Raw genomic sequence first — 23,202 nt, forward strand, 5'->3', positions numbered from 1 at the left:
TAGCATGCACTTTACTCTGTCTAGATCAATTAAAAGCCACCCTTAGATATCACATGTCCTGAATTCTTTACATTAGCCTTGTGAAAGTGTCAGTCACTCAGTTGTGTCTGACTCTTTGAGACCCCATGGACTGTATCCCGCTAGACTCCTCTGTCCATGGACTCTCCAGGCAAGAATACTGGAGTGGGTAGCCATTCCCTTATCCAGGGGATCGTCCTGACCCAGGGATCAAACCGGGTCTCCTGCATTGCAGATGGACCCTTTACTGTCTGAGCCACCAGGGAAGCCCAACTGGTTTCTCTTTGGACCCCTTATGTCCTTTTGAAGCTAACTTCTGGAGCAAGTACAGGGTGTCTTGCTGACTATCTATTAAGGAATTTAAACACAACAGCAAGTCATCTACATATTGTATCAAGACTGATATATGAGGAAAAACTAGATCATCTAAATCTGCTTTTAATACCTGAGAAAAGCAAGTGGGGCTTTCAGTGGAGCCCACTGGCATCAGAGTCCATGTATAATGCCATTCATTCCAAGTGAAGGCAAAAAAAGGATACTGATCATCGGGATTCACAGGGATACTGAAGAATGCACTTCAGTATGTAGAGATCTATCACAGAAAAGAAGTCACTGTTTTTAGGGATATAGGACGGTAAGGTATGGGGTTAGGTACTGCAGCGCGACAAGGAATAAAAATAGCGTTGCTAGACCTCAAATCCTGTGTCAATCTCCAACCTTTGCCAATAGGTTTTCTAACTGGCAGGATGGGAGTGTTACCAGGGCTAGTGAGGCCTTTCTTAATGGAAGCTGATAATCAAGGGTTTTACTTCCTCTATGGGCTTCCCTAGTGGCTCAGCAGTAAAGAACCCACTTGGCAATGCAGATGTGGGTTCGACCCCTGGGTTGGGAAGATCCCCTGGAGAAGGAAATGGCATCCATTCCACTACTCTTGCCTGGGAAATCTCATCGACAGAGGAGCCTGGTGGGCTACAGTCTGAGAACTGGCAAGCACTGGACACGACTTGGCGACTAAACCACCACCACTAGGGTTCCCTCTAACGCTTCCTGCTTCAGTGGGTGGTGATGACTTGGGCAGGGGTTGTTTTGGTCTATGGTAATGTTAATGGTGATGCGGGACGCATTCTCCCTGTGTCAGTAGGATCACGTGCCCGTAATTCTTTAGGCACTAAGCCTAGCAGTTTTCCTTGCTCTGCATCACCTTTATCATGGGCTATAAACATTATATGAAGAGAGAAATCTGATTGATCTTTCAGACCTCAAAGCATTTCTCCCTTAGGAGTAAAAGAAATCTGGGTGCCATATATTTCTAACGAATCTCTACCTATCAGGTGACTAGGGGTACTTTCTACTAGGAAAAAGGAATGTTTTTGAAGTTCTGCTAAGTAAAACTCTAAAGGTAATGATTTAAAAGCCTTTATGGGTGCACTGGAAATTCCCACTATTTGCACTGAGGTATTACTCCGGGGGCGGGAGCCTTTGATTTTGGTAGGGTTTAAAACTGAGAAGGTGGCTCCTGTATCTACTAAGGTTTTAAGCGTTTCTCCTTGTATATTCATTTCTACTTCCCCAAGGATGTTAGAAAGGAGGAGGGGGAAGACTCTCCAGGTTTCCTCAGAGCAGCCCTAAATCCCTTTTTCCCCTAATTCTTGTTTAACTTGAAATTCTGGTCTGAAATCTAGTCTGTCCTCGATTTTTAAAAATTTTCTGCAGTCCCTTTTTAGGTGACCAAGTTGGTAACAGTAAAAGCAAACACTAGATTTCTTTATGAGTTATGGATCGGACCAAGAGTTGTTAACCACTGACGGACCTTGATTACTTAACTGGCACAAGTGAAGGCTCATAATTTTTATAGAGGTGTCCTTTTCTTTCTTTTTAATGGTTTTGAAAAGTTGGTCTGCCAGCATGACCAAAGCATTTGTATGTAACACAGACCAACCTAAATCATGTCCTTTAATTAGAGTGGCCAATTTCTCATCCAAACCTTCTAAAAACCTCTTGATATCAGCTTACATTAAAAGAAAGAGCTCATCATGCCTTGCACTGGCCCTTATAACACTCTCACTCTGCCAGCCAGAAAACCTAATGGCAAAGGCTGGCGATTTGCACCTGATTTGAGATCTGTCAACGCTACTGTTGTTCCTTGTCATTCCATGGTACTCGATTTCTCACCCTGGACTCATGACCATGAGAATGAGAGTCTCTTTTGAATGTTCCCTAGGGAGAAAGTATTTACTGTCTCTAAACGTGGAGCACGGACCATCTTCGTGGGAATCACCTGTGAAGCTTGTTGGAAACAGGTTCAAGGGACCAACTCAGCTCTGCTGGACGAGCACCTTAGGTGGAAATGGACCCACCTGCGTTAGAGCTTTGTTAAGCAGGGATGACCCCTCAGCCAGAGTGGTCCCCTATCTGCTTAGCCTAGGGCTGGACAGACAGGTGGAAGATGCCCATCACAAACCAGATGAGGCTGACGTGGGGATCTATCCAAAATTGTTTACCTGGGATGTAGGGCGAGGTCTGTAGGCTGAAGAGCCACCGTTTAATGAGAACCTACTCTGTGCTGGGTGCTCCAGGGGTGGACCCTCCTTTCATCCTCACAAGGGCCCCCTAGGTTGGGATCTCACTGCCGAGAAACACTAAGAGGGAAAACTGGTCCCGGTCCCGGAGCCAGTGAGGGTTTGAGATCAGCCTGCAACGCCCACACCCTCTCCACAGCGCCAGAGACCTGACTCAGAAACATCTCTGGGGGTTGCCAGAGACAGAAAGTAGAGCTGAAGACAGAACCAGGATGCTTGTGGGGACAGGGCGGGGTGGGGGGAATAGGGTGGAGGGGTCACCCGCTCAGGTGCTGGGGATTCTACAGCCACAGCTACACGCAAAGGGACTTGGTTCATGCGTCCAGTTTGTGAGTTGGGTTCGTCTGGCCCCTGAGAAACTCAATTTCTGGCCTCTATCACCGCACTGCCTTCTGAAGCACCAGTTATAAATGAGCGACATTTAGGTCTGATAAAGTCCAGCAAAACATGACCTAGCTCATTAAACTGCAATCCTCCTCTTCCTTCCTGCCTTTCCTGAGTTACACAAGCAGAGATACAAAGCCAGCCTGCTGTGACTGCCCACCTTCTGCTGCCACCAGCCGCTCTGCGAGAGCTGGGGGCACCCCCGTCCTGGGCGTCTCACTGGGACACGACCCCCCTCCCTCCACAGGTTGCTCTCTGTCTGCCCCTACTTGGGAAAGGCGCAACCCCGCCACCTCCTCCCTGGGCAGGCTGCACTCCCCACCTGACATCCTGGGAGCTTGGGTTTCAGGGGATGCGTGCTGGCTGCGTGTTGAGATGGCCCCTGCCACCTACCAGTGAAATTGACCCCAAAAAAGGAACTCGCAGGGGCTCTCACACCAGCCGCGCATTCCTCAGGGCTGCCGCCCTCTGGTGAGTGTGGGACCTTATCTGGCTGAGCACAGCTGATACGGCCTTCTGGAGAGATGTCACATGCCACCTCGATGGGGGATTACGCAGAGAATTTGAGGTCAAGGGTTTAGGCCAAACCAGCTTCTATTTATAAAAAAGTGCCTCTGGGGGGGAAACAGAATGGCAGGAGATGGCTCTGTGTGGGTGCCAGTCAGCAGGGGGACATGCTGGGGCAGGTCAGCACCTGTCACTCAGTCACGCTGCTCGGTGAAAGCCAGGCCCCCACCGGCCCAGCACCATGACAAAGTCCTTTGTCTCAAGATGGCCCCGCGTACAAGTTAGGAGCACACGTGCAGGAGCAAAGGACCCTGGGCCGGGCACGTGGACGTCTGGCAACCAGTTCCGTGGCTGAGGGGCCTCCCGCAAGAACAGGTGGAGACGAGCTCTTCAATTCCTCGAGGACCAAAAGGGTCCCCATGAAAGGACTGAAGTCCAGGCTCTCTGAAGGAGGCAGACGCCCTCTTTAGCACAACGGACGAACAGACGCTCACTCTTCTCTCACAAACTGCACAGAAAACAGGGGAAGTCACCAGGGACCCAGTCCTGCGTTGGGGCTCCTGAAACCCAGCGTGCTGCGCCGGCAGACTCCTCTTCTGACAAGCGGCAGGAGCCGCCGACCTCAGCCCAAGGTGTCCAGGCCCCATCTCAGTCCGGCTGAACCAGAAGCTGCCGGCCTGGGGCCTGTGGGTGTGCGTCACCCACAGCCCCTGGCAGAGTAGGAGCTGGCAGGGCAGGCTGTGGCCCCGGCTCTTCACCGAGCTCTACCCTCCCGACAAGCCCACATTAGCAGCGAGGCCATGCTGGCTGCAACGTGACACACTAAATCGCGTGGAAAACTTTTATTAGAATGTTTCAAAATACAACTTTCCAATATACGAAAATCTAAATAATTGTCCCTTTCCCCCCCTCCCCTGCTAATGGCCAAGCTGTCCCACTCTGAGCCTGAAAGGTAACATACGCTTCTGCCTGCGCTTGGTGCGAGGCAGTCCTTGTCTGTCAGCAACCGCCTAGGGTGTCACAGGCCTAGGAACTAAATACGCCCAGATCTGAAGAACTCTGCCTCACAAGCACTTCAACGAGACTGAACTCGACCTCCAGGCCATGCTAGCACACGCGTGTGGTGGCCGAGGGCAGCAGCGACGTCGTCTCAGCTCCTGGGTCTACCCAGGTCTGCGAGCACTGCGGTTCACAGACAGGAGCCAGGGGCCCACGTCACCAGCGCCTGCTGGAGGTGAAAGCGGTTTCTCAATCGACTGCCCACCTCCTCGCCACAGTGTGAGAATCAGTTGTGGGACGCTCAGCGCCCACAGCCAAGTCGGGAAGAGGGGCTGAGGGCTTCCCAGGGCAGCGCCACCATTGCAGGCCCTGCCGCTTCCATGCTCCTCACAGCTGCCTGAGCTCCGAGGGGCTCGTGCCGCTTCCGAGACTCGGCTAATGCCCGTGTCGGTGAGCTTCTTTCCCTCCAACTAGTCGCCATGCTGGCACCTCGAGGGACCTGATGCCCAGCAGCAGAAAGGTGTGAAGAAGAGACAGCAAGTCACGGCCTCAAAAAGGTGCTGGCTGGCACGCGACCTCTTCTCTCTGGGGGGCCGTCTGGGAGAAGCCCCGGCCTGGCCACAGCCTGCGCCGGACCCTTCTGGAGGCCACCTCTGCAGAGAGATGCTGCTGGCTGCCGGCAGGCAGTGCAGGCTCCTCAGAGCCCAGAAATGGGGGACCTCTCTCCTGGCTGTGACTGGAGGAGGCCCATACACATTCCGTGTGGATACAGACCGAACAGTTTAATAGCAGGGGGGACAACCAACACAAAACGCAACACAGAGCACGCAGGCAGGCATCTCTGGAGTTTGGTTTCTGCTGTTTCTTTGGGGGGGGGTTGTATTTCAACGAGAGCATCCAGTTCAGAGGACTGCTGCAGGGTTTCTCAGAGAAGGGGAGCTGAGAACGCACTGGGTCGCAGAGACGGAAAGGAGCGCCAACACCCACTCAGCTTCTCCAGCCACCAAAGCCCTGGACAGACCTGCAAGGAAGTGCCAGGAGAGGCAGGTCAGCTCCTGCTCCAGGAAGGGCTCTGGAGCTCATGCAACTGCCTGTGTTCAAAGAGCAGGACTCGGAATTTCCAGTGTCAGGCAGATGCAAAGAGTGAGGACAGAAAAACAGGACTTGGGGATGGGCTTGGAGCCCAGGGAGCTTCTGAGAATGAACAGGGAAATAAGGACAAGCATCTCTCGGGTTCTGCCTTCCAGGCTCTGCTCAGCAGAAGGCACCGTCCTCTCTCTTACACACGGCCCGGGAGAAGGCCAGGCCTGGAACCTCCAGCTACATGCCTACTGAGAGCAGCAAGTCCACATAGCCCAAAACCTGCTGCTGAAATGCCGTTTCCAGGACAAGATTTTAAACAGGAAAAATAGATACCAAACTGTACAAAGAGACCAAAACTACCGTTTTCACATACTGCACAGGCCTCCACCCTTATTAATGACTCAAAACTGAAGAGGGGTACTTACGAGTTAGAAGATCCAAAGGTGAATCCTGAAAAAGAGGAAAAGGGTGCAGTTAGAACACAGACGCCCGAAAGGCAAAGGTGGTCTCTAGGGCGCCTTGGTCCCCTCCCCGTGTCTCCACAGGAAGCCCTCCTCCCGCAAGACCAGGCTGGGAGGGGGTGGGGGCAGGAAGGGGCGCGGTCTGCTGGCTGCTTCAGGGTCTGTCCCACCTCCACCGTGGCCAGCAGAGGGTCATGGCAGGCCTCCTCTCAGTGTTGCTGATGCTACACGAACTCATTTCATCAAGAAAGCGTGCTTTTTCTACTTTCCCCATCCACTGGCTCTCTTCTCCTTGAGGCCAGAGCAGCAAGACACTCGGTCCAAGGGGCAGCCCTGCTGCTGTCTGTCTAGCCCTTTGAGCAGACTGGCCCCTTGCGGTTTCTGTGTCATTTGTAAAATAATAATTAATAATACCTAACTTTTGCATCTCGTAAGTGTGCTGCAAAGATATTCTACTATCTGAAGAAGTAGGGTGTCAAACAAATGAAAGACATTTTGTAAGGTCTCTACCTCTTTATTTTTACTTTCTTCTATATCTTTTGAGTCTTCTGGTTTAGACTTTTAAGTCAAGGTCTAGTTAGAATGGCTATTTTTTGGGGTCCTCAAATCTTGAGAGAAAAGTCAAGTCAGCCATTTCTTTATTTGGTAAGAAACAGCACAGTGTTAACAAGCCTAATTAAAACCCAAAAAGAAAACTGCATCTTTCCAGTACTTTCAGCTTTTCAAGTACCAGACTGAATAGCCAGGTAAAATCACTCATTCTTTTGGAGGGTCAGGGTAGGGGTGAGGGTTGTCAGACATTTACTGAAGGAACGAAAGGAGAGACCACAGTGAAGGGAGTGGTTGGGCTGCCCACCTCCTCCGCTTGATCCGAAGCCTGAGAATCCCCCGCTCTGGCTCCCAAACCCAGCAGACTGCTGGGACAGCGATCCAAAAGTCGGTGCGTTCTGACTGGCAAGGGTGCCAAACGACGTGGTGCTGCTGCTGCTCCCGAACCTGCGTCCCGGTGAGAGCAGAGACTGCGGTTAGCATGGCCACACGGCCACTCTGCTGCCCGACAGCCCCGGCCCCACTCCTGAGTCTCAGGATGCGCGACGTACATGATTCGAAGTGACAAGCTTGGTTTAAACTGGCAGCCTCTCAGAAAAAGTAGGCTAGAGCCCAGAGCAAACCTTTGCCTCAGCTTCGTGAAGAAAAATAAAGGGCTGCAGTATGAAACCCCACTTGTCCATGTTTGGGTTTTCCTCTGCTGTTTGGAACTTCCACGTCACTGGTCCTGGGCTAATCTCACCCATGCCTTGGGCCTCTCATACATGGCTGTGGGAAGCTCTCAGGTGTCAGCCGGGGTCAGAGACAGACTCACGACAGGGACCTGAAGAACGGCGATGGGCTCTTTCGGAGATGTCACACCAAAACTGGTGCTTGGTTCTGCTGGACAACTCGGAACTAACCAGCCAGTCAGGATTTATGTGGGCGAGCCCCTGGCCAGGGCAGAACCTAATCCTTTTTTTTTTGCTAGCGAAGAAAACAGCTGGTTTCAAATAAATAAATAAAAACCTCAAGATTCCCAGTCAACCACAAACCTTCCGGCAACTTTGCAATATCACGTGCTGGGCGGTCACTGCAGAGAGCAGTATCTGTCAGAACCTGCCAGAAAACTGGTTTAAATCGACCCCAACTCTCCTTTCAAAGCTTTCCTTAAGTTCGGGTTTCCTGACTTCCCCGGAGCAGCTTAAGAGACCCATCAGTCTCTACATGAAATCCAAGAAGCAATGTATCAACTCGCTACTTTCCTTGAAACTTGCCAGCATGTCCGCACCAGCCTCTTTCATGGAGAGGTGAGGAGGGTGTGAGGAAGGGCTCCATTTGAGTTTACTTTCAAGACAAAGATGCTCCCACCTTGCCAGCACTCATCCCATGTGCCCTGACAGTGCTCCCAAATGGCCCGGCCCCACCCGCCAGCTCTGCAGTGTTATGAGTCCTGAGCCAGGGTTGAGGGCTGTGAAAGGCCCAGCAGACAGTAACTTCAGACATCCATACTTCCTGCGAATAAGACACTTTGTAGTCATCACCACATATATTTTACTGGGATTTTGTGATGTGGTGAAGGCTATTTTCTCCTTGGGGTTTTGGTAACCAGACTGAATTTCTGGGGCCCTCTGAAGCAAATCTCTACTATGGCATTTTCAAGTGAGGATATACCCCAAGCAGTAAGAGCAGCCTTGAAGGCAGAGCGGTCATGGAGACTCTGCAATGTGTCCAGGGCCCAGATAGTGCCTGTGGAAGCTGGCCCGGGGACTGTGGACTGTTGTCCTACGCGGGGGGTCTGCAGTGGAGCAGGGGACTTAAGGAGCTGTCTGCTCAGGGACAACAATCCCAAGAGAAAAGAATTTGGTAAAAACGGTTTATTCAGAATTTCCTAACAGAAGTCACCACACGAGGGGCAATCTTGCAGTAAGGGGAGACTGTTTTTCTTCCCTTAACCAATCCTTTATCTCTGCTGGGAGCTCAGGGCTCTGCCAGCCACCTACCAGGGGACAGGAATACGGCTCATGCCCACCAAGTAGTGGACAGAGTCTAGCCTTATCCCTGCAGAGAACAGGAATCCTGGAATGACTGGTTTGCGGATTTTGAGGAAGGGAATTTCAGCTTAGTCAAGAAAAGGGGAAACAGAAGAATTTTCTTTTCAAAACAGGAGTACTGGGCCCCAGTGCTTCTGCTGACCCGAGCCTGGGGGCTTCCTCTGGCCTCTCCCGGGGGGCTTACCCGAATCCTCCCGCGCTGGCGGCAGCAGTGCCCTCTCCGAACACTTTGCCTCCCGTCGAGCCCAGAGGGCTTGTAAAGGCTGGGGCTGAACCGAATGCTGGCACCCCTCCAAACCCAGGGGATCCCCCAAAAGTAGGAGGGCTGCCAAACACTGGAGCAGCACCGAAGCCACCTGAGCAAAACAGAGGCAAACAAACAGAAACGGGGAGAAAGAAAGGAGGAGACAGGAAGAGAAGACAATGAGCAGTGAGAAACCAAATCAAAAGAGGAAGAAGGAGAAAGGGGAAAATACGTTAGAACTTCAAATTCAAAAAATTATAGCAAAGGGCAACACCCCTTCTATCAGCAAAATAATAAACCCAAACCCAGCCAAATCGCCACCCCTCCATTTCCAGCAGAAGGGTCTGCGGTCCACGTAGGAGCACACTTGGAGTTCTAAGAACCCAGGAGACCTCGTGTGTGTCTGAGATCCCCGGGCCTTCCCGAGGCAAGCTGGACTCGTTAGCTCCACATTTCGTGAGGTCCGACTGCCAGGAAAACCAGCTAGGCCACGTCAGACCCCCACCCGGCGCCCTGCTACGTTTTGAGAGTCCACTGAAAAGTCACACTCAAGAGATTCAATCTCTACCCAGTTGTCAAAATGGTCAGAGTTTATTACTTATCATCACATAGGCAAGGTCCCTAGCTTCACAAAAACATGAACTAGAGGCTCACGGTCCCCTCTCAGGGAGGACCTGCGAGCAGGGTTCCGAGGAGACACAGCGCCGCGGGGCGCTGGCGCTCGGCCAGGCGCTCGTTACTTATTTACAGCCCGATGCCTCTCCATCTGTCTCAGGAGTCTCCCTCCCCCTGCACAGAAGAACTAACAAAAAGCTCTCTCTCTGCAGGCAGGAACTACTCCTCAATAGAAAAGGCACACTGTGTTTCTTGTCTGGAGGGTGGCTGCTGTATGAATGAGACAAAACCCTCCAGCAGTGGGCAAGGCGAGCCCTGAGTCTACCAGCCCGAGGGCAGGCTCCCAGCGCTGCTGCTCCTGTGGACACAGGCCCACGGGGGCGGCACCCCCGCAGGTGGCTGAACACGAAGGGCCAGGTGTGCCTGGGGCCGCCTCCCCCGACTGCTAGATGCCTGTCAGGCGGCAAGACAGAAGGCCCTTGCCTGACTGTTCTTCCTGCCCCCGAGGAGGATTCCCAAACCCCAAGACTCTGCTGACACCGTTCTAGGACATTAGCAGAGACATTCGCTGAGCGTCTATTGAACAGAACACAGCAAAACGGTACAAGAGATGTGCTCTGAAGGGAGGAATGGTGGCCCAGGCCAAGCCAGGAGGCAACTGGACCAGGGAGATGGGGCCCTCATTCTCGCCCAAGTGGAACGTGAATCCCGGTGTTAGAGGGATCACCCAGGCCTTCTTATTATGAGTGTAATCACCCACAAGCTTCTGCCGCCTGCATCAGGCAGGAGCAAATGCTGGATATGAAGAGCTGCCAGCTGAATGCCTTAGTTAGCTGCTGCTCTGTGGTTCGGTCGTTTGCTCATTCACCGGGAACAGCAGGAGCACAACTGAGAAGGCGATTTCTGTTCAGGCTCACGTTTGGGTCTACAGTCTGTATTTTAAAACCTCGAGTGAAATTCCAAGCCATGATAATGGAGACTGCTGGGTTACAAATATAACAGACTGGAAAAAAAAAAAAGTGCTAAAAAACCCTTGCAGTTGAATTATTTAAGACTGATCATGGGTCTGGTTACACTTCTGGACACACAGACCTTCACCTAGTACTCTGTACTCAATCTTGTTCAGAGTTCCTGGTGGAAGGTGAGTGAAAAATGAGAAGTCACCACGATACAGAAAGTACACTCACTGGATAGAGAGAGGAGATTACACGGGCACACACAATGCCCCAAAACGACAGACCCACGCCACAGCTAGAAGGAGTGAAGAGAGTGAACGGGGACCCGGGCTTCACTGTTGGAGACGGACAACTCACTGCTGATGCTGAGGGTTCCAATTTTGTTAGATGCTTACGCTTTCATGTTTTCTTCTCCAGAAGAGACAGAAGTTTAGTACTCAATAAGATATCCGATTTACTGAGGGTCCTCCATGTGCCAGGTACTGTTCACCAGTTTCAATCCTCCCTGTAAACCTGCGACCCTGACTTCACAGGCGAGGACACTGAGGCTCAGAGAAGATGCCCCATGTCTAGACTGAGCCACTGGTGAGCAGCAGAGCTTGGATGGGAACAAAGGCAGGGTGACCACACGACCACCCAGCTACCTTACCACCACTCTGCCCCCTCCACTGCCACCAAAGCCAGTAACTCCGGCGGCAGAACATGGAGTGAACCCAGTGGACTGGGGCAGCAGGAGGTCACTGTCAGTCTGTCCCACTTCCTGTCCTCTGTTCAAATCATCTCCAGTGGTGTTATTTTTTACTGCAACTGTACTCAAGGGAGGAGGGCTGCTTCTGGAATTTTTTAGAGACCTACCCAAACCCACAATCTGAAATTCCTGGAGTCCTCAGTTGAGGTGGTTCCATGGGGCAAGTCATCAAATAGGAAAAACCAGTCTGAAAAGTGGGTGGATGCATTTTCTCTCAGATTGAAAAAATAAAAGGGTCAAGTTCTCAACTCAACTGGGACGTGACCCCAGGATAAGGAACAACAGAGAGGACACAAGAGTTGAAGAAAACATGATCAGGTTCCTCAAAAGATAAATTAAAAGGTCTTGATGATTAATAAACTAAACTATCTTAGTCAAGTGCTATTTGCCCTGTTCAGTTCAGTTCAGTCGCTCAGTCGTGTCCGACTCTTTGCGACCCCATGAATCGCAGCACGCCAGGCCTCCCTGTCCATCACCAACTCCCGGAGTTCACTCAGACTCACGTCCATCGAGTCGGTGATGCCATCCAGCCATCTCATCCTCTGTTGTCCCCTTCTCCTCCTGCCCTCAATCCCTCCCAGCATCAGAGTCTTTTCCAATGAGTCAACTCTTTGCATGAGGTGGCCAAAGTATTGGAGTTTCAGCTTTACCATCATTCCTTCCAAAGAAATCCCAGGGCTGATCTCCTGCAGAGTGGACTGGTTGGATCTCCTTGCAGTCCAAGGGACTCTCAAGAGTCTCCTCCAACACCACAGTTCAAAAGCATCAATTCTTCAGCGCTCCGCCTTCTTCACAGTCCAACTCTCACATCCATACATGACCACAGGGAAAACCATAGCCTTGACTAGACGGACCTTTGTTGGCAAAGTAATGTCTCTGCTTTTGCCCTGTTAACTGGGACCAAAAGATTTGCAGCCCTTTTGTTTTTAAATCTCTCTCTGCAGGAAGTGTTTTTAAATCACTCAAAGCTGCAAAATGCAGCTGTGGTGCTCATTCCTACTCCACTTCAGATTCTAGGAGAGAGCATCAAAAGCTAGCAAAGACTAACCCTCGCCAGGCACAGGGCTGAGTAAAGGTGCCCAGTGCATTAGGACACCGCAGCAACTTCGGTTCTGAAAAGTGGGATTCCAGGTAGTAATTCGGGGCAGCCACGCTCCCCCGTCAGAGGCATCCAGGCGGCTGCTCCTTCGGGAGGGTCCTTCCTCTACGATCCCCACAGAGAGTCCCCAACACACACCTGGGGGAAGTATCCTGTCTGCTCACCTGTGGGGCATTTGCTTTAACGAACTGCTTTCTCAGCAGGTTAAGCCTCCCTGCCCCCAAAAATCTTTTCACACAATTTTCCACAAGACAAGGGCAGGTATGCAGCCCCTCTGTAGATCTCAGACATAGAAATAGGATAGACGGGGCAGCTGACAGAGATGAAGGATTTTTTTTGCAGGTCAATATGTACTGTTCTTTAAAATCTTTAATTGCAAGTATAATAATACATGATTATAAAAAAAAAAGCGACACAGTTTACAAATATACATTTTAAAAGTAATGCTGGGATAAAAAGTAGTACTGCAATGTTCTTTATTCCTAGGTAGGCATATTCTAAGAGTGAAAATTAATTGGGCTGTATCATTATGCTATGAAAACTGTATACATACAAGAGCATGTGGTATAGTTATGTGATTATACTCGATAAAAAGTTTAAAGAAAAGTGACCTGGGAAAGACAAAATGATACAGACCTAAGAGATTACACGGACCATCTGTCTTACCCATCACAGGTAATGGGCACCCAAGCAAATATGACTCAGGATGCTTTCTTGTTTATGTTTCAAGCTACAGTCTTACAGGCTCCCTTCTTTGGTTGTTAAATGCAACTGTAAATATCTACAATGCTTTCTTCCCTGCAAAGACACTAAACTCTGTTAAGGGCTGCATGGCATGCATTCTGCGCTTAGTGCGTCTCAGGAGACAGAGAACAGCATCAGGAATGTAGTAGGCGCTCAATGAAGAGAATGAATCTGGCAGAAGAGCATCTTCATCAACATTCCAAGTCACCTCCCTCGAAAACCGGCCTGGAGAGCTCTGCTTCCAGAAGTCTATGCACATTAAATACACATGTAACAATAAGCAAAGCAAATAGGCAGAGCAGTACCTGTTTTATTTGGAGTGGAAAACCCAAAGCCTTGGGAGGCCACGCTTCCTCCTCCAGAGCTGAAAGTGCCAGAAGGCTTCTGGTCTCCAAATGATGAGCTGGCAAATCCGCCAAATGTCTTGGCTCCACTGTTTCCGAACAGGTTAGAGGTATCTGAAGAGATGAAGAACATGTGTGAGGGAAGTCAGAGGGAGAAAGATGTCCTTACGTACTCCTCAAAACAGAGAAGGAAGAAATTTCACTAGGCGTTTGGGGAGAAGGGAGTGACAGAGAAGTCTAGGATCCAAGGATGCTGGGTGGCAGTGAGACAGAAACCTCCTTTGATGTGTGTGTATCTTCATGACAAGTTTGTAATCACTTTAGTGCCCAGGCTCAGGATTTCCTGATATGACGTTACAGGCACAAAACAAAGGAAGGCAACAGGTTCCAAGGAAGGGCTCTTCTGCAGAACAGGGCTGGTGTTCATGGATCTCCTCACATGAAGACCAACTTCAAATTTTGTCAAAACTAGAGAAAACAAAGTTAGAGTGAATTCAAACTGAGCACGCTGACTTCCAATTCTACTCTTACATGCCTGCCATTGCTGGCTCTGCACAGAGAATGCAGGCAGAATAAGAAAGATCCCACTGCTCCTCCTCCTGGGTGGATGGAAGCTTGGGATATTCTGAAGAACAGGACTTCCACTCTCACTTCATCTTTCTAAGGGATTCAGAGTAAGCCCTTGACCTTTTAGATGCTTATCTGGTGGGTTGCTCCCTCAGCTACACACTGACTCGGCTCCAAGAATTAAAGGAAAAAAGGAATCGAGCTCCTAAAAATCAAGATGGGGGTCAAGTTTTTTGTTATAGGTACTGCAAATCTGCCAGGCAACATATAACCTGCCAAAAGTCAAAAACATGGAAGCTCCTGGGGAGTACAAACAGCATGCTATGTAACAGGAATTTTTCTTTAACCCTTTACTGGGAGAAGCGGGGAGGGATGACTCACATTTCCCCACCCTGCTGTGATGGGTGTTTTATTACAGTGAGTTTGCACCCACAGTAAGGCAGCAAACCGCTCTCTTTAAAGAGGATCACTGCTCAGACACAGGCATGGACAGGAGGCTGCAATGACATGCTCTGTGTGGGTATGGAGAGCTGACTGCATGTCACCAAGAGAGACGTACAGACACCTGCATGGGCCAGACAGATGCTCACAGGAGGGTGACGGATGGGAGAAGCGTGGAGGGTGACTCTCCAAGACGAGCTGTCTGAAGAGGGGGTCCACCATTAACCTGTCAAGGTCAGGGCCTCTCTTCTTGCTCTGCTGCCAATCCAACCTCAGTGTGAGATGCAAGTCTGTTAACACTTCCAGTTTCAATGCTCTTGATCCACAATCCAGCAAGTGCAGAGCCTCATCTCAGGGACCCAACCATCTCTAATTTCCATGAGCCAGTAACACACAGCCCCAGACCACGGCATGGTCACCTGCTCTGTAAACTATTGCTGACAGTCTAAGAGCTTGGCTATAAGCATGTCAGGCACTGACAGCATGCATGGGTAGCAAATTCCTTTTCATCACCATCATATATGGTCCCAGGGGACTACATATCCCCTAGCGGAGCCTGCAAAATGCCCTCTTGAGCAGTCTGATCCTTTCCTGATCCGAGGTGACTGAAGATTACATTAGATCCCTTCAATGGCGGTGCACCTGACACTGGAAACAAAAACCAGGCTTCCCAGCCATTCCTTTCATTTGGTATTTCAAGAAGAGAGGGTAGCGATTTTCTGACTTTGTTAGTGCTAACAAGGCAAAAATTCCAAATAGCAAACAAATTCAAGTGTAAGATTAGAGGCTAGATCTCCTCTAGCCATTTCATCTACAGAGGTGAAATGATTTTACTGGGACTGTGTTGGAAAACTTGAATTCCAGGGAGGTCAGAGAACATTTACAAGCCTTTGGGCTTCTTTATCCCTTTATCTCTTTAAGACTCCTTGGTCTTTAGGATGTTCAAAGATATTACAGTGGGATAAATGAGTGGTACAGTCAGCCTTGGCTTAGAAAACCTAAAAACTGACGGGAAAGGACTAAGCCTTCCTGAGTCATGGTTTCCTCACACATAATGCACATAGCCCCAGGGTTTACCTGTGTCTTAGGTAGAGTCTCCCGGGAAGAAAGAGAGAAGAAACCTTTGCAGTGTGAGCTTCGGATACAGAACACTCCAGCACCAAGCACCAGTCATGTCCCTAGCTTGTCTTTTGAGATCATTGCATAGTTAGTTCCAATTATTTTTCAGGGCTAAAGAGGGCAGCTCCAGGACTAGGCAGCTCGGGGTCTAAATGTTACCAAGGGAGCTGCTGGCTGCGCAATCTGTGCTCTGATATCTATCTGCAGGGGAGTGTGTTCAATGAATGCCATGCAAAGCAAGCATGAGGGCCATCAGACAAGGTGCACAGGGAGGAGTTCCATTCCATGGCAGGGCTGGAAGATCTCAGGAGGCCACACGGTGGATCAGAGCTCTACACACACGCCTGGATGAAATCCTCCTTACACTGCTTAATGGCTGTTACCTCTGGAAGCCCACACCCTCTCTCTGAATCCAAATCTTTATTGGTAAAGTGGGGATGGCCACATCTAAAACTGATGACACCACCCTATGGCAGAAAGCAAAGGAGAACTGGAGGGCCTCTTGATGAAGGTGAGAGAGGAGAGTGAAAAAGCTGGCTTAAAACTCAACATTCAAAACACTAAGATCATGGCATCTGATTCCATCACTTCATGACAAAGAGGTGAGGAAAAAATGGAAACAGTGACAGACTTTATTTTCTTGGGCTCCAAAATCACTGTGGACAGTGACTGTAGCCATAAAATTAAAGACACTTTAATAATAAAAGACGCTTGCTCCTTGGAAGAAAAGCTATGACAAACCTAGACAGCATATTAAAAGGCAGAGATTTCATTTCACTGACAAAGGTCCATCTAGTCAAAGCTATGGTTTTTCCAGTAGGTCCTGTACAGGTGTGAGAGCTGGACCATAAAGAAGGCTGAGTGCAGAAGAATTGATACTTTCGAACCGTGGCGCTGGAGAAGACTTAAGAGTTCCTTGGACAGCAAGGAGATCAAACCAGTCAACCCTAAAGGAAATCCACCCTACAGTTTTCAAAAACTGTTACTGAACTCGAGTTCTAAGATCCCTTTGTTTTAGGTTCTAAATTCCTACTAGCAGAACAAAAATTTCTGATTATATAATTTTACAACTTTAAAGATGTGTGTGTATCTTTACTACAACCTTTCCTTACATATTACTAGATAAACAGTGACATCAAAATAACTGACCTGTCAATATATGAGTCTCAGGAAAGAGAGTTTTGCTTGTAACTACATGAGCCTCATTATCAAGGAAACCTCTGTCCCATCTGGAGAACTGGGCTCGATGCCTTGTTGTTGTTGAGTCGCTCAGGCGTGTCCACCTCTTGGCGGCCCTATGGACTGCAGCACGCCAGGCTCCCCTGTCCTTCACTATCTCCCTACGTTTGCTCAAACTCATGTCCATTGAGTCGGTGATGCTATCTAACCACCTCATCCTCTGTCGTCCCCTGCTCCTCTTGCCCTCAATCTTTCCCAGCATCGGGGTCTTTCCCAATGAGTGTAATCATTTCCCAATGAGTGTGATCATGTAATGATCACACAGATGAGAGAAGCTTCTGGTGGCGCATATTTAATGAGAGCAGCTAAGATGAAGATTGACAGGTGCCTGACTTCCCAACTCAGTTTTCAGCAGCAGCACAATATTGTTTTTTTAGAAGATTTAAACAAACAAATTTCTTTCATTTCCAATCACGAATCGACAGATCAACAAGGAATTAGCTGAAGAAGAAAGTGCCAGCACAAAGACACAGCTTCATTTGAAAATAAGACAAAAGTGTAAGAGCTGAGAAATAATGATGGCTTCAACTTTTGTGTGACATTTCTCTACAGTAGCTGCATTTTAAAGCAAATTCAAAGCGAGTCCGACACAAATGAAAATCCAGATGCTCCTCCGAGCACACCCAGCCTGTTCGGCTGCTCTCTTTTATGCCTGTCTGCTTGCATTCATTTCAAGTCATCTCAATCCTAAGAAACAGAGCAATTTGGGCCTTGGGAGAGACGATGGGAGTAGCTCAGTGCATAGATCCTCTCTCCCTGCAGCTCTGATGTCTTTTCATGGCTATATAGGACATCTCATTAAAAACCCCAAATAAAAAACAAAATCAAAACAGACCGCACTGCTCTGGGGGAGAGATTTTAAGTGGGCCTTCCAGACCTTTCCTCCCTTGCTACCCTTGTTACTGAAGCTCTGATACTGCCAGGAGAATGACAATGACATCAGGGGACCCAGAGACCAGGAAAGTTTCTGAACTTACTTGGGGTAGCTGTGGACCCAAAGCCCCCGCTGGCCGAGCTGAACGGGTTTTTGTTGGCTGCATCCTGGCTGGGTTTTCCTCCGAGGCCGCTGAAGAAGCCTCCCCCTCTTCCAGCGTTTCCAGACCCAAACACGCTGCCGCTGGAAGAGGACGACTGCTGGAAGACAAAAGGGACAGGAAGCCGGGAGGATGAGAGGCCACGTAAGAGGGCAGGCCCCGGCCAGAGAGCAGGCGCTCACAGCTGTGCAGACGGGACGAGCGAGGGAGCGCTGGTCAGTGCCGGTGCAGGCGTCCCAACGACCAGAGAGGAAGCCCAACTCTGGATGGGAAGGCTCCCTACAATCACACGCTCTCAGTTATTCTACACTGCCAGTTCTCTGGAAACATCACTCGTGGTAGGTAGGAGCCCGAACAGTTCACCTGCCCTGCTTCCTGGGGCAGGGAAACCCAACCCTTGGGAGCTCCCCAAATGTGAAGGTTTAAATACATTTCTAGGTTATGATGGGCAACACTTATTTTCATTCATCCTGTGTTTGGCTGAACTCATCAGCAACCGACTATCAGTGATTTACACTGTCTTTTCTCCCAATTTGTGCTCTTTTATTTCATGATGACTTTCCCAGTGCTGCAGAAATAAGCTTAAATTAGCTCTATTGTTGAAATGATGACCACAGCTGAATTCTGTCCAAATCTGCAAATCTCACACTCTGAGGGTGCTGCTAATGTAGGGCGCATGCTGACACAAAGCTGGATCCAGCACATGTACTTCTGTTGAGGAACTGGTTCTTTAAGGAAGACGGGTGGTACAGGAACCTAACAGGAGCCCCCTTCTAGGGGTGGGCAGGTGGAGAGGTGCCAAAGCCCCTCTTCTGTAAGATGGGAAAGTAAACTGCTCACCTCCAAACACTGAGTGACATAAATCAGCTAGAAATGTAGTGCCCTTTAGAAAAGTGCCTCAAATGTAGCTGATATGCTCAGAAATGGCTGTTGGTATTTTAACAACCAACCAACGACTGAGCACTTGCTCTGTGCTAGGCACTTTTCTAAGGGCTTTACGAGTAATTATTTAATCCCCCAAAGAAGTCAAACCTCTAGCGGGCGGTCGCTGAGACATGCTCCCAGCGTGCCCCTGCTCTGGGGGATGCAGTCCCTTCCCTCAGTCTGAACTGCCCAAGACTGGACCGCAGGACAGGTCCACCAACGTGCTGCTCCCGTGACCCGCGCTCACACAGCAGCTAGAACACTTGAAAACAGCAGTCCAGTCACTCCACTCTTCTTACAAACTCTGAAAAGAAACTACATGCTTTGGTCCCGCCCATCTCTCAGCATCACCCTTTATCCCCCGCCTTCTTTTGTGCCTGGAACAGGACAGGCTCATTTTTACCTGAGGGCGACCTACTTAAGGTACTTGCTTGTCTCTCCCCGCCGCCCCTTTAAACTTCTTCAAAAACAACAGAAACTGTTTACTACACCCATTTAATGACGACTGGTTTTTAAAACTTGGAATGAAATCCAATTATAAGAGCACAGGCTTTGATAACTAGTGAACTGACTTCCAAAGGAACGAAGACATGACAAATATGCATGTGTGCGGAAAACAGAAAATACCAGGTTTCTCAGCTGACTTCCATGAATCCAGCTGAAACAGGAAAATTGCCAATAGATAGACCTTTTTTTGCCCTACAGGAAAAAAAAAAAAAAAAACCCACAACAAAAAGCCCCACAAACCCCAGCAACTTCAGATGGTTCACTCTATTTTAAAAAATATGATTAAAAAAAAAATGGCTATCTGTAGAAATGAGTAACTCCAGTACTTTGGCCACCTCATGCGAAGAGCTGACTCATTGGAAAAGACTGATGCTGGGAGGGATTGGGGGCAGGAGGAGAAGGGGACGACAGAGGATGAGATGGCTGGATGGCATCACTGAATCGATGGACGTGAGTCTGAGTGAACTCCAGGAGTTGGTGATGGACAGGGAGGCCTGGTGTGCTGCGATTCACGGGGTCGCAAACAGTCGGATACGACTGAGCGACTGAACTGAACTGAACTGTAGAAATGAGTAGAAGTGGGTAACACTTCACTGAAGTGAATGTGAATTGAGAGTTAAACTACATCCTCAGAAGTGGGTTAGAATAGCCCATTCATTTTAATTACAGTCAATAGTTTTAAGAACTTTAAATTATGGAAGACCTCGCAAGTCCATATGGAGGGGCACAATGAAGCCACGTCCTCACCACCTAGCTTCACCCATGACTCACAGCCAGCTGAGCATCACCCATAGCCCCATGTTCTGCCCCTGATCCTCGATCAGTATGAAGCAGACATCTTATCATTCCATCCACCGTGTAAAGCTCCAAAACAGAAACCGTAACAAACTTACCACATCCAAAAAACTAACAGTACATTTACATCATTAAAGAGGGAGTCAGTGTTCAAGATTCAGAATTTAAAAATTGCCAAAAACCCTGAGAATCTCATCCGGCCTCCAGACCTAAGCACCATTTCACAGGAAGGGACAGAGGAGCAAGTTACTCAGAAGCTACACCACAGGGATGTAATCAGAACAGGAGTGTGGCGATCTTAACAGGACCAACAGCCTGCTGTGTTCAACAGCTGTATTCTGAGGAAAAAGAAAAGAAGGACAGACATGGAAGGGCAATCAGAGACCCTGAAGACACCTATCAACCAAGTCTCAGTGAATGAACCTGACTTGATCCTAAATCAAAGAAACAAATGTAAAAAGAGATATTTATGAGACCTTCTCAGAAAGGCATTTCCCGACTATGGGACCTAAATAAGCTTCCCTGAACACTACCACATCATCTTGTTCTCTTCATAGGACTCTTTTTGCTTTTTTTTTTTTTTGGCCACGCCACACGGCATGTGGGATCTTAGTTCCCCGACCAGGGACTGAACCCGCACCCTCCGCATAGGAAGCGTGGAGTCTTAACCACTGGACTATCAGAGAAGTTCCTCTCCTCGTAGTGCTTAAAATTACCTGAAATTAAACTGTCTTAAAGACTGATCCCCCCACTTCCCATCAAAGGTAAGCTCTATGGACACAGCCACTTTTGTCTTTCTTACTCATTACTGAATTCCTGCATGAATGTTAATTTTCCAAGCCCTGGTTCTCTATTGCCATTTTAACAACACTAAATCTTTCAATCCATAAATACAGGATGTCCTTCCATTTATTTTGATCATTTTTCATTTCTTGAAATAATGTTTTCGCGTATTCAGAGTATGTTTTGTGCTTCTGTCTATTTCTGAGTATTTTACTCCTTTTTATGATACTGGAAATAGAACTGTTTTCTTAATTTCAACTTCATTTTTGGATGTGTGTTGCAAATGTATATAAATACAATTAAAATCTTATACACTGACCTTGCATCCTACAAACTTGCTGGACTCATTTATTACTTCTAGTAGTCCTCTAGTGGATTCCTTTGGGATTTCTATATATATGATATTATCTGAACATATATAGTTTTACTTCTTCCTTTCCACTCTGGATACTTCTTTCATCTTCTTGCCTAACTGACCTGGCTAGAACCAACATATGCTTCTGAGGTCCATCCACGTGGCTGCAGGCCTTGTCCTTCCCTTTTTACGGTTGAGTAGTATTCCACTGCGTGAGGATGACAGGGTCTACTATTCTCCTCATGATGAACATCTGGGCTATCACAAAGCTGCTAGGAACATTCTGATACCAGTCTGCCTGTGAACATATATTTTCATTTCCTTTGGGTACACACCTAGAAGTGCTAACCATAAAAATTAGTGTATATTTAACTTACTGAGAAATTGCCAAATGGTTTTCCAAAGTGATCCCACCATTTTGCATTCCCACCAGCAGTGCATTAAGAGATCAAGTTGCTCTACATCTTGTCCACGTTTGGTCTTGCTGGTTCTTCAGTTCAGTTCAGTCGCTCAGTCGTGTCCCACTCTTTGCGACCCCATGAACCACAGCACGCCAGGCCTCCCTGTCCATCACCAACTCCCAGTCCACCCAAACCCATGTCCGTTGAGTCAGTGATGTCATCCAACCGTCTTATCCTCTGTCGTCCCTTTCTCCTCCCCCCTTCAATCTTTCCCAGCATCAGGATCTTTTCAAATGAGTCAGCTCTTCGCATCAGGTGGCCAAAGTATTGGAGTTTCAGCTTCAACATCAGTCCTTCCAATGAACACCCAGGACTGATCTCCTTTAGGATGGACTGGTTGGATCTCCTTGCAGTCCAAGGGACGCTCAAGAGTCTACTCCGACACCACAGTTCAAAAGCCTCAATTCTTTGGCACTCAGCTTTCTTTATAGTCCAAGTCTCACATCCATACATGACCACTGGAAAAACTATAGCCTTGACTAGATGGACCTTTGTTGGCAAAGTAGTGTCTCTGCTTCTTAATATGCTGTCTAGGTTGGTCATAACTTTTCTTTCCAGGAGTAAGCATCTTTTAATTTTATGGCTGCAATCACCATCTGCAGTGATTTTGGAGCCCCCAAAAATAAAGTCAGCCACTGTTTCCCCATCTATTTGCCATGAAGTGATGGGACCGGATGCCATGATCTTAGTTTTCTGAATGTTGAGTTTGAAGCCAGCTTTTTCACTCTCCTCTTTAACTTTCATCAAGAGGCTCTTTAGTTCTTCACTTTCTGCCATAAGGGTGGTATCATCTGCATATCTGAGGTTACTGATATTTCTCCTGGCTGGTTCTTAAGTTTCAGTAATTCTACAGATATGACATAGGCTGCAGCCATGAAATTCAAAGACTGCTCCTTGGAAGGAAAGCTATGATAAACCTAGGGAGAATATTAAAGAGCAGAGACATCACCTTGCTGACAAAGGTCCATATAGTCAAAGCTATGGTTTTTCCAGTAGTCATGTATGGATGTGGGAGTTGGACCATAAAGAAGGCTGAACACCAAAAAATTGGTGCTTTTGTATTGTGGTGCTGGAGAAGGCTCTTGAGAGTCCCTTGGACAACAAGGAGATCAAACCAGTCAATCCTAAAGGAATTCAACCCCGAATACTCACTGGAAGGACTGATGATGAAGCTGAAGCTTCAATACTTCGGCCACCTGATGCTAAGAGTCGATTCACTGGAAAAGACCCCAATACTGGGAAAGAGTAAGGGAAAAAGGAGAAGGGGTTGTAGAGGATGAGGTGGCTGGATAGCACCACTGACTCAATGGACATGAGTTTGAGCAAATTCCAGGAGACAGTGAAGGACAGGGAAGCCTGCTGTGCTGCAGTCCACGGGGTCACAAAGAGTCGGATACATCTTAGTGACTAAACACCAACAAACTTTTCAGTTTCTTCTTTTATGGTTCATGTTCTGAAAAATCTCTGTCTTTCTAATGGTTTCTTCACAATGACATTACTGACATTCTTGGCCACATCATTCTTTGGAGGGCTACAGAATGTCCAGCAGCATCCCTGGCTAGATGGCTACAGTAGCATCCCCACTCATGAAGCTCAAACAAGTTTCCAGACACT

At 48.5% G+C, this 23,202-nt stretch overlaps 1 protein-coding gene across 3 annotated transcripts in view; it reads right to left on the reverse strand.

The window, feature by feature from the left end:
- Window positions 1-4,315: 4,315 nt before the first annotated feature.
- NUP214 (nucleoporin 214) overlaps window positions 4,316-23,202 on the reverse strand; it is a 90,135-nt gene continuing 71,248 nt past the window's right edge. Inside the window, exons 31-36 of one of the 3 annotated variants that reach the window (XM_086324506.1) lie at window positions 17,707-17,860; window positions 13,325-13,477; window positions 8,798-8,969; window positions 6,888-7,027; window positions 5,996-6,020; window positions 4,316-5,508 (exon numbers count right to left, since the gene is read on the reverse strand). In XM_086324506.1, the coding sequence (XP_086180632.1) occupies window positions 5,475-5,508; window positions 5,996-6,020; window positions 6,888-7,027; window positions 8,798-8,969; window positions 13,325-13,477; window positions 17,707-17,860 (678 nt within the window). In that variant the 3' untranslated portion in view covers window positions 4,316-5,474. Of the gene's footprint in view, window positions 5,509-5,995; window positions 6,021-6,860; window positions 7,028-8,797; window positions 8,970-13,324; window positions 13,478-17,706; window positions 17,864-23,202 lie in introns of all 3 variants that reach the window. The other 2 variants (XM_086324505.1, XM_086324507.1) reach the window with 2 other exon arrangements.

Source organism: Bos grunniens, chromosome 11 (assembly GCF_055505025.1).
Source record: "Bos grunniens cultivar Pamir isolate PY7600 chromosome 11, Bosgru_T2T1.0, whole genome shotgun sequence".
NCBI lineage: Eukaryota > Metazoa > Chordata > Mammalia > Artiodactyla > Bovidae > Bos > Bos grunniens.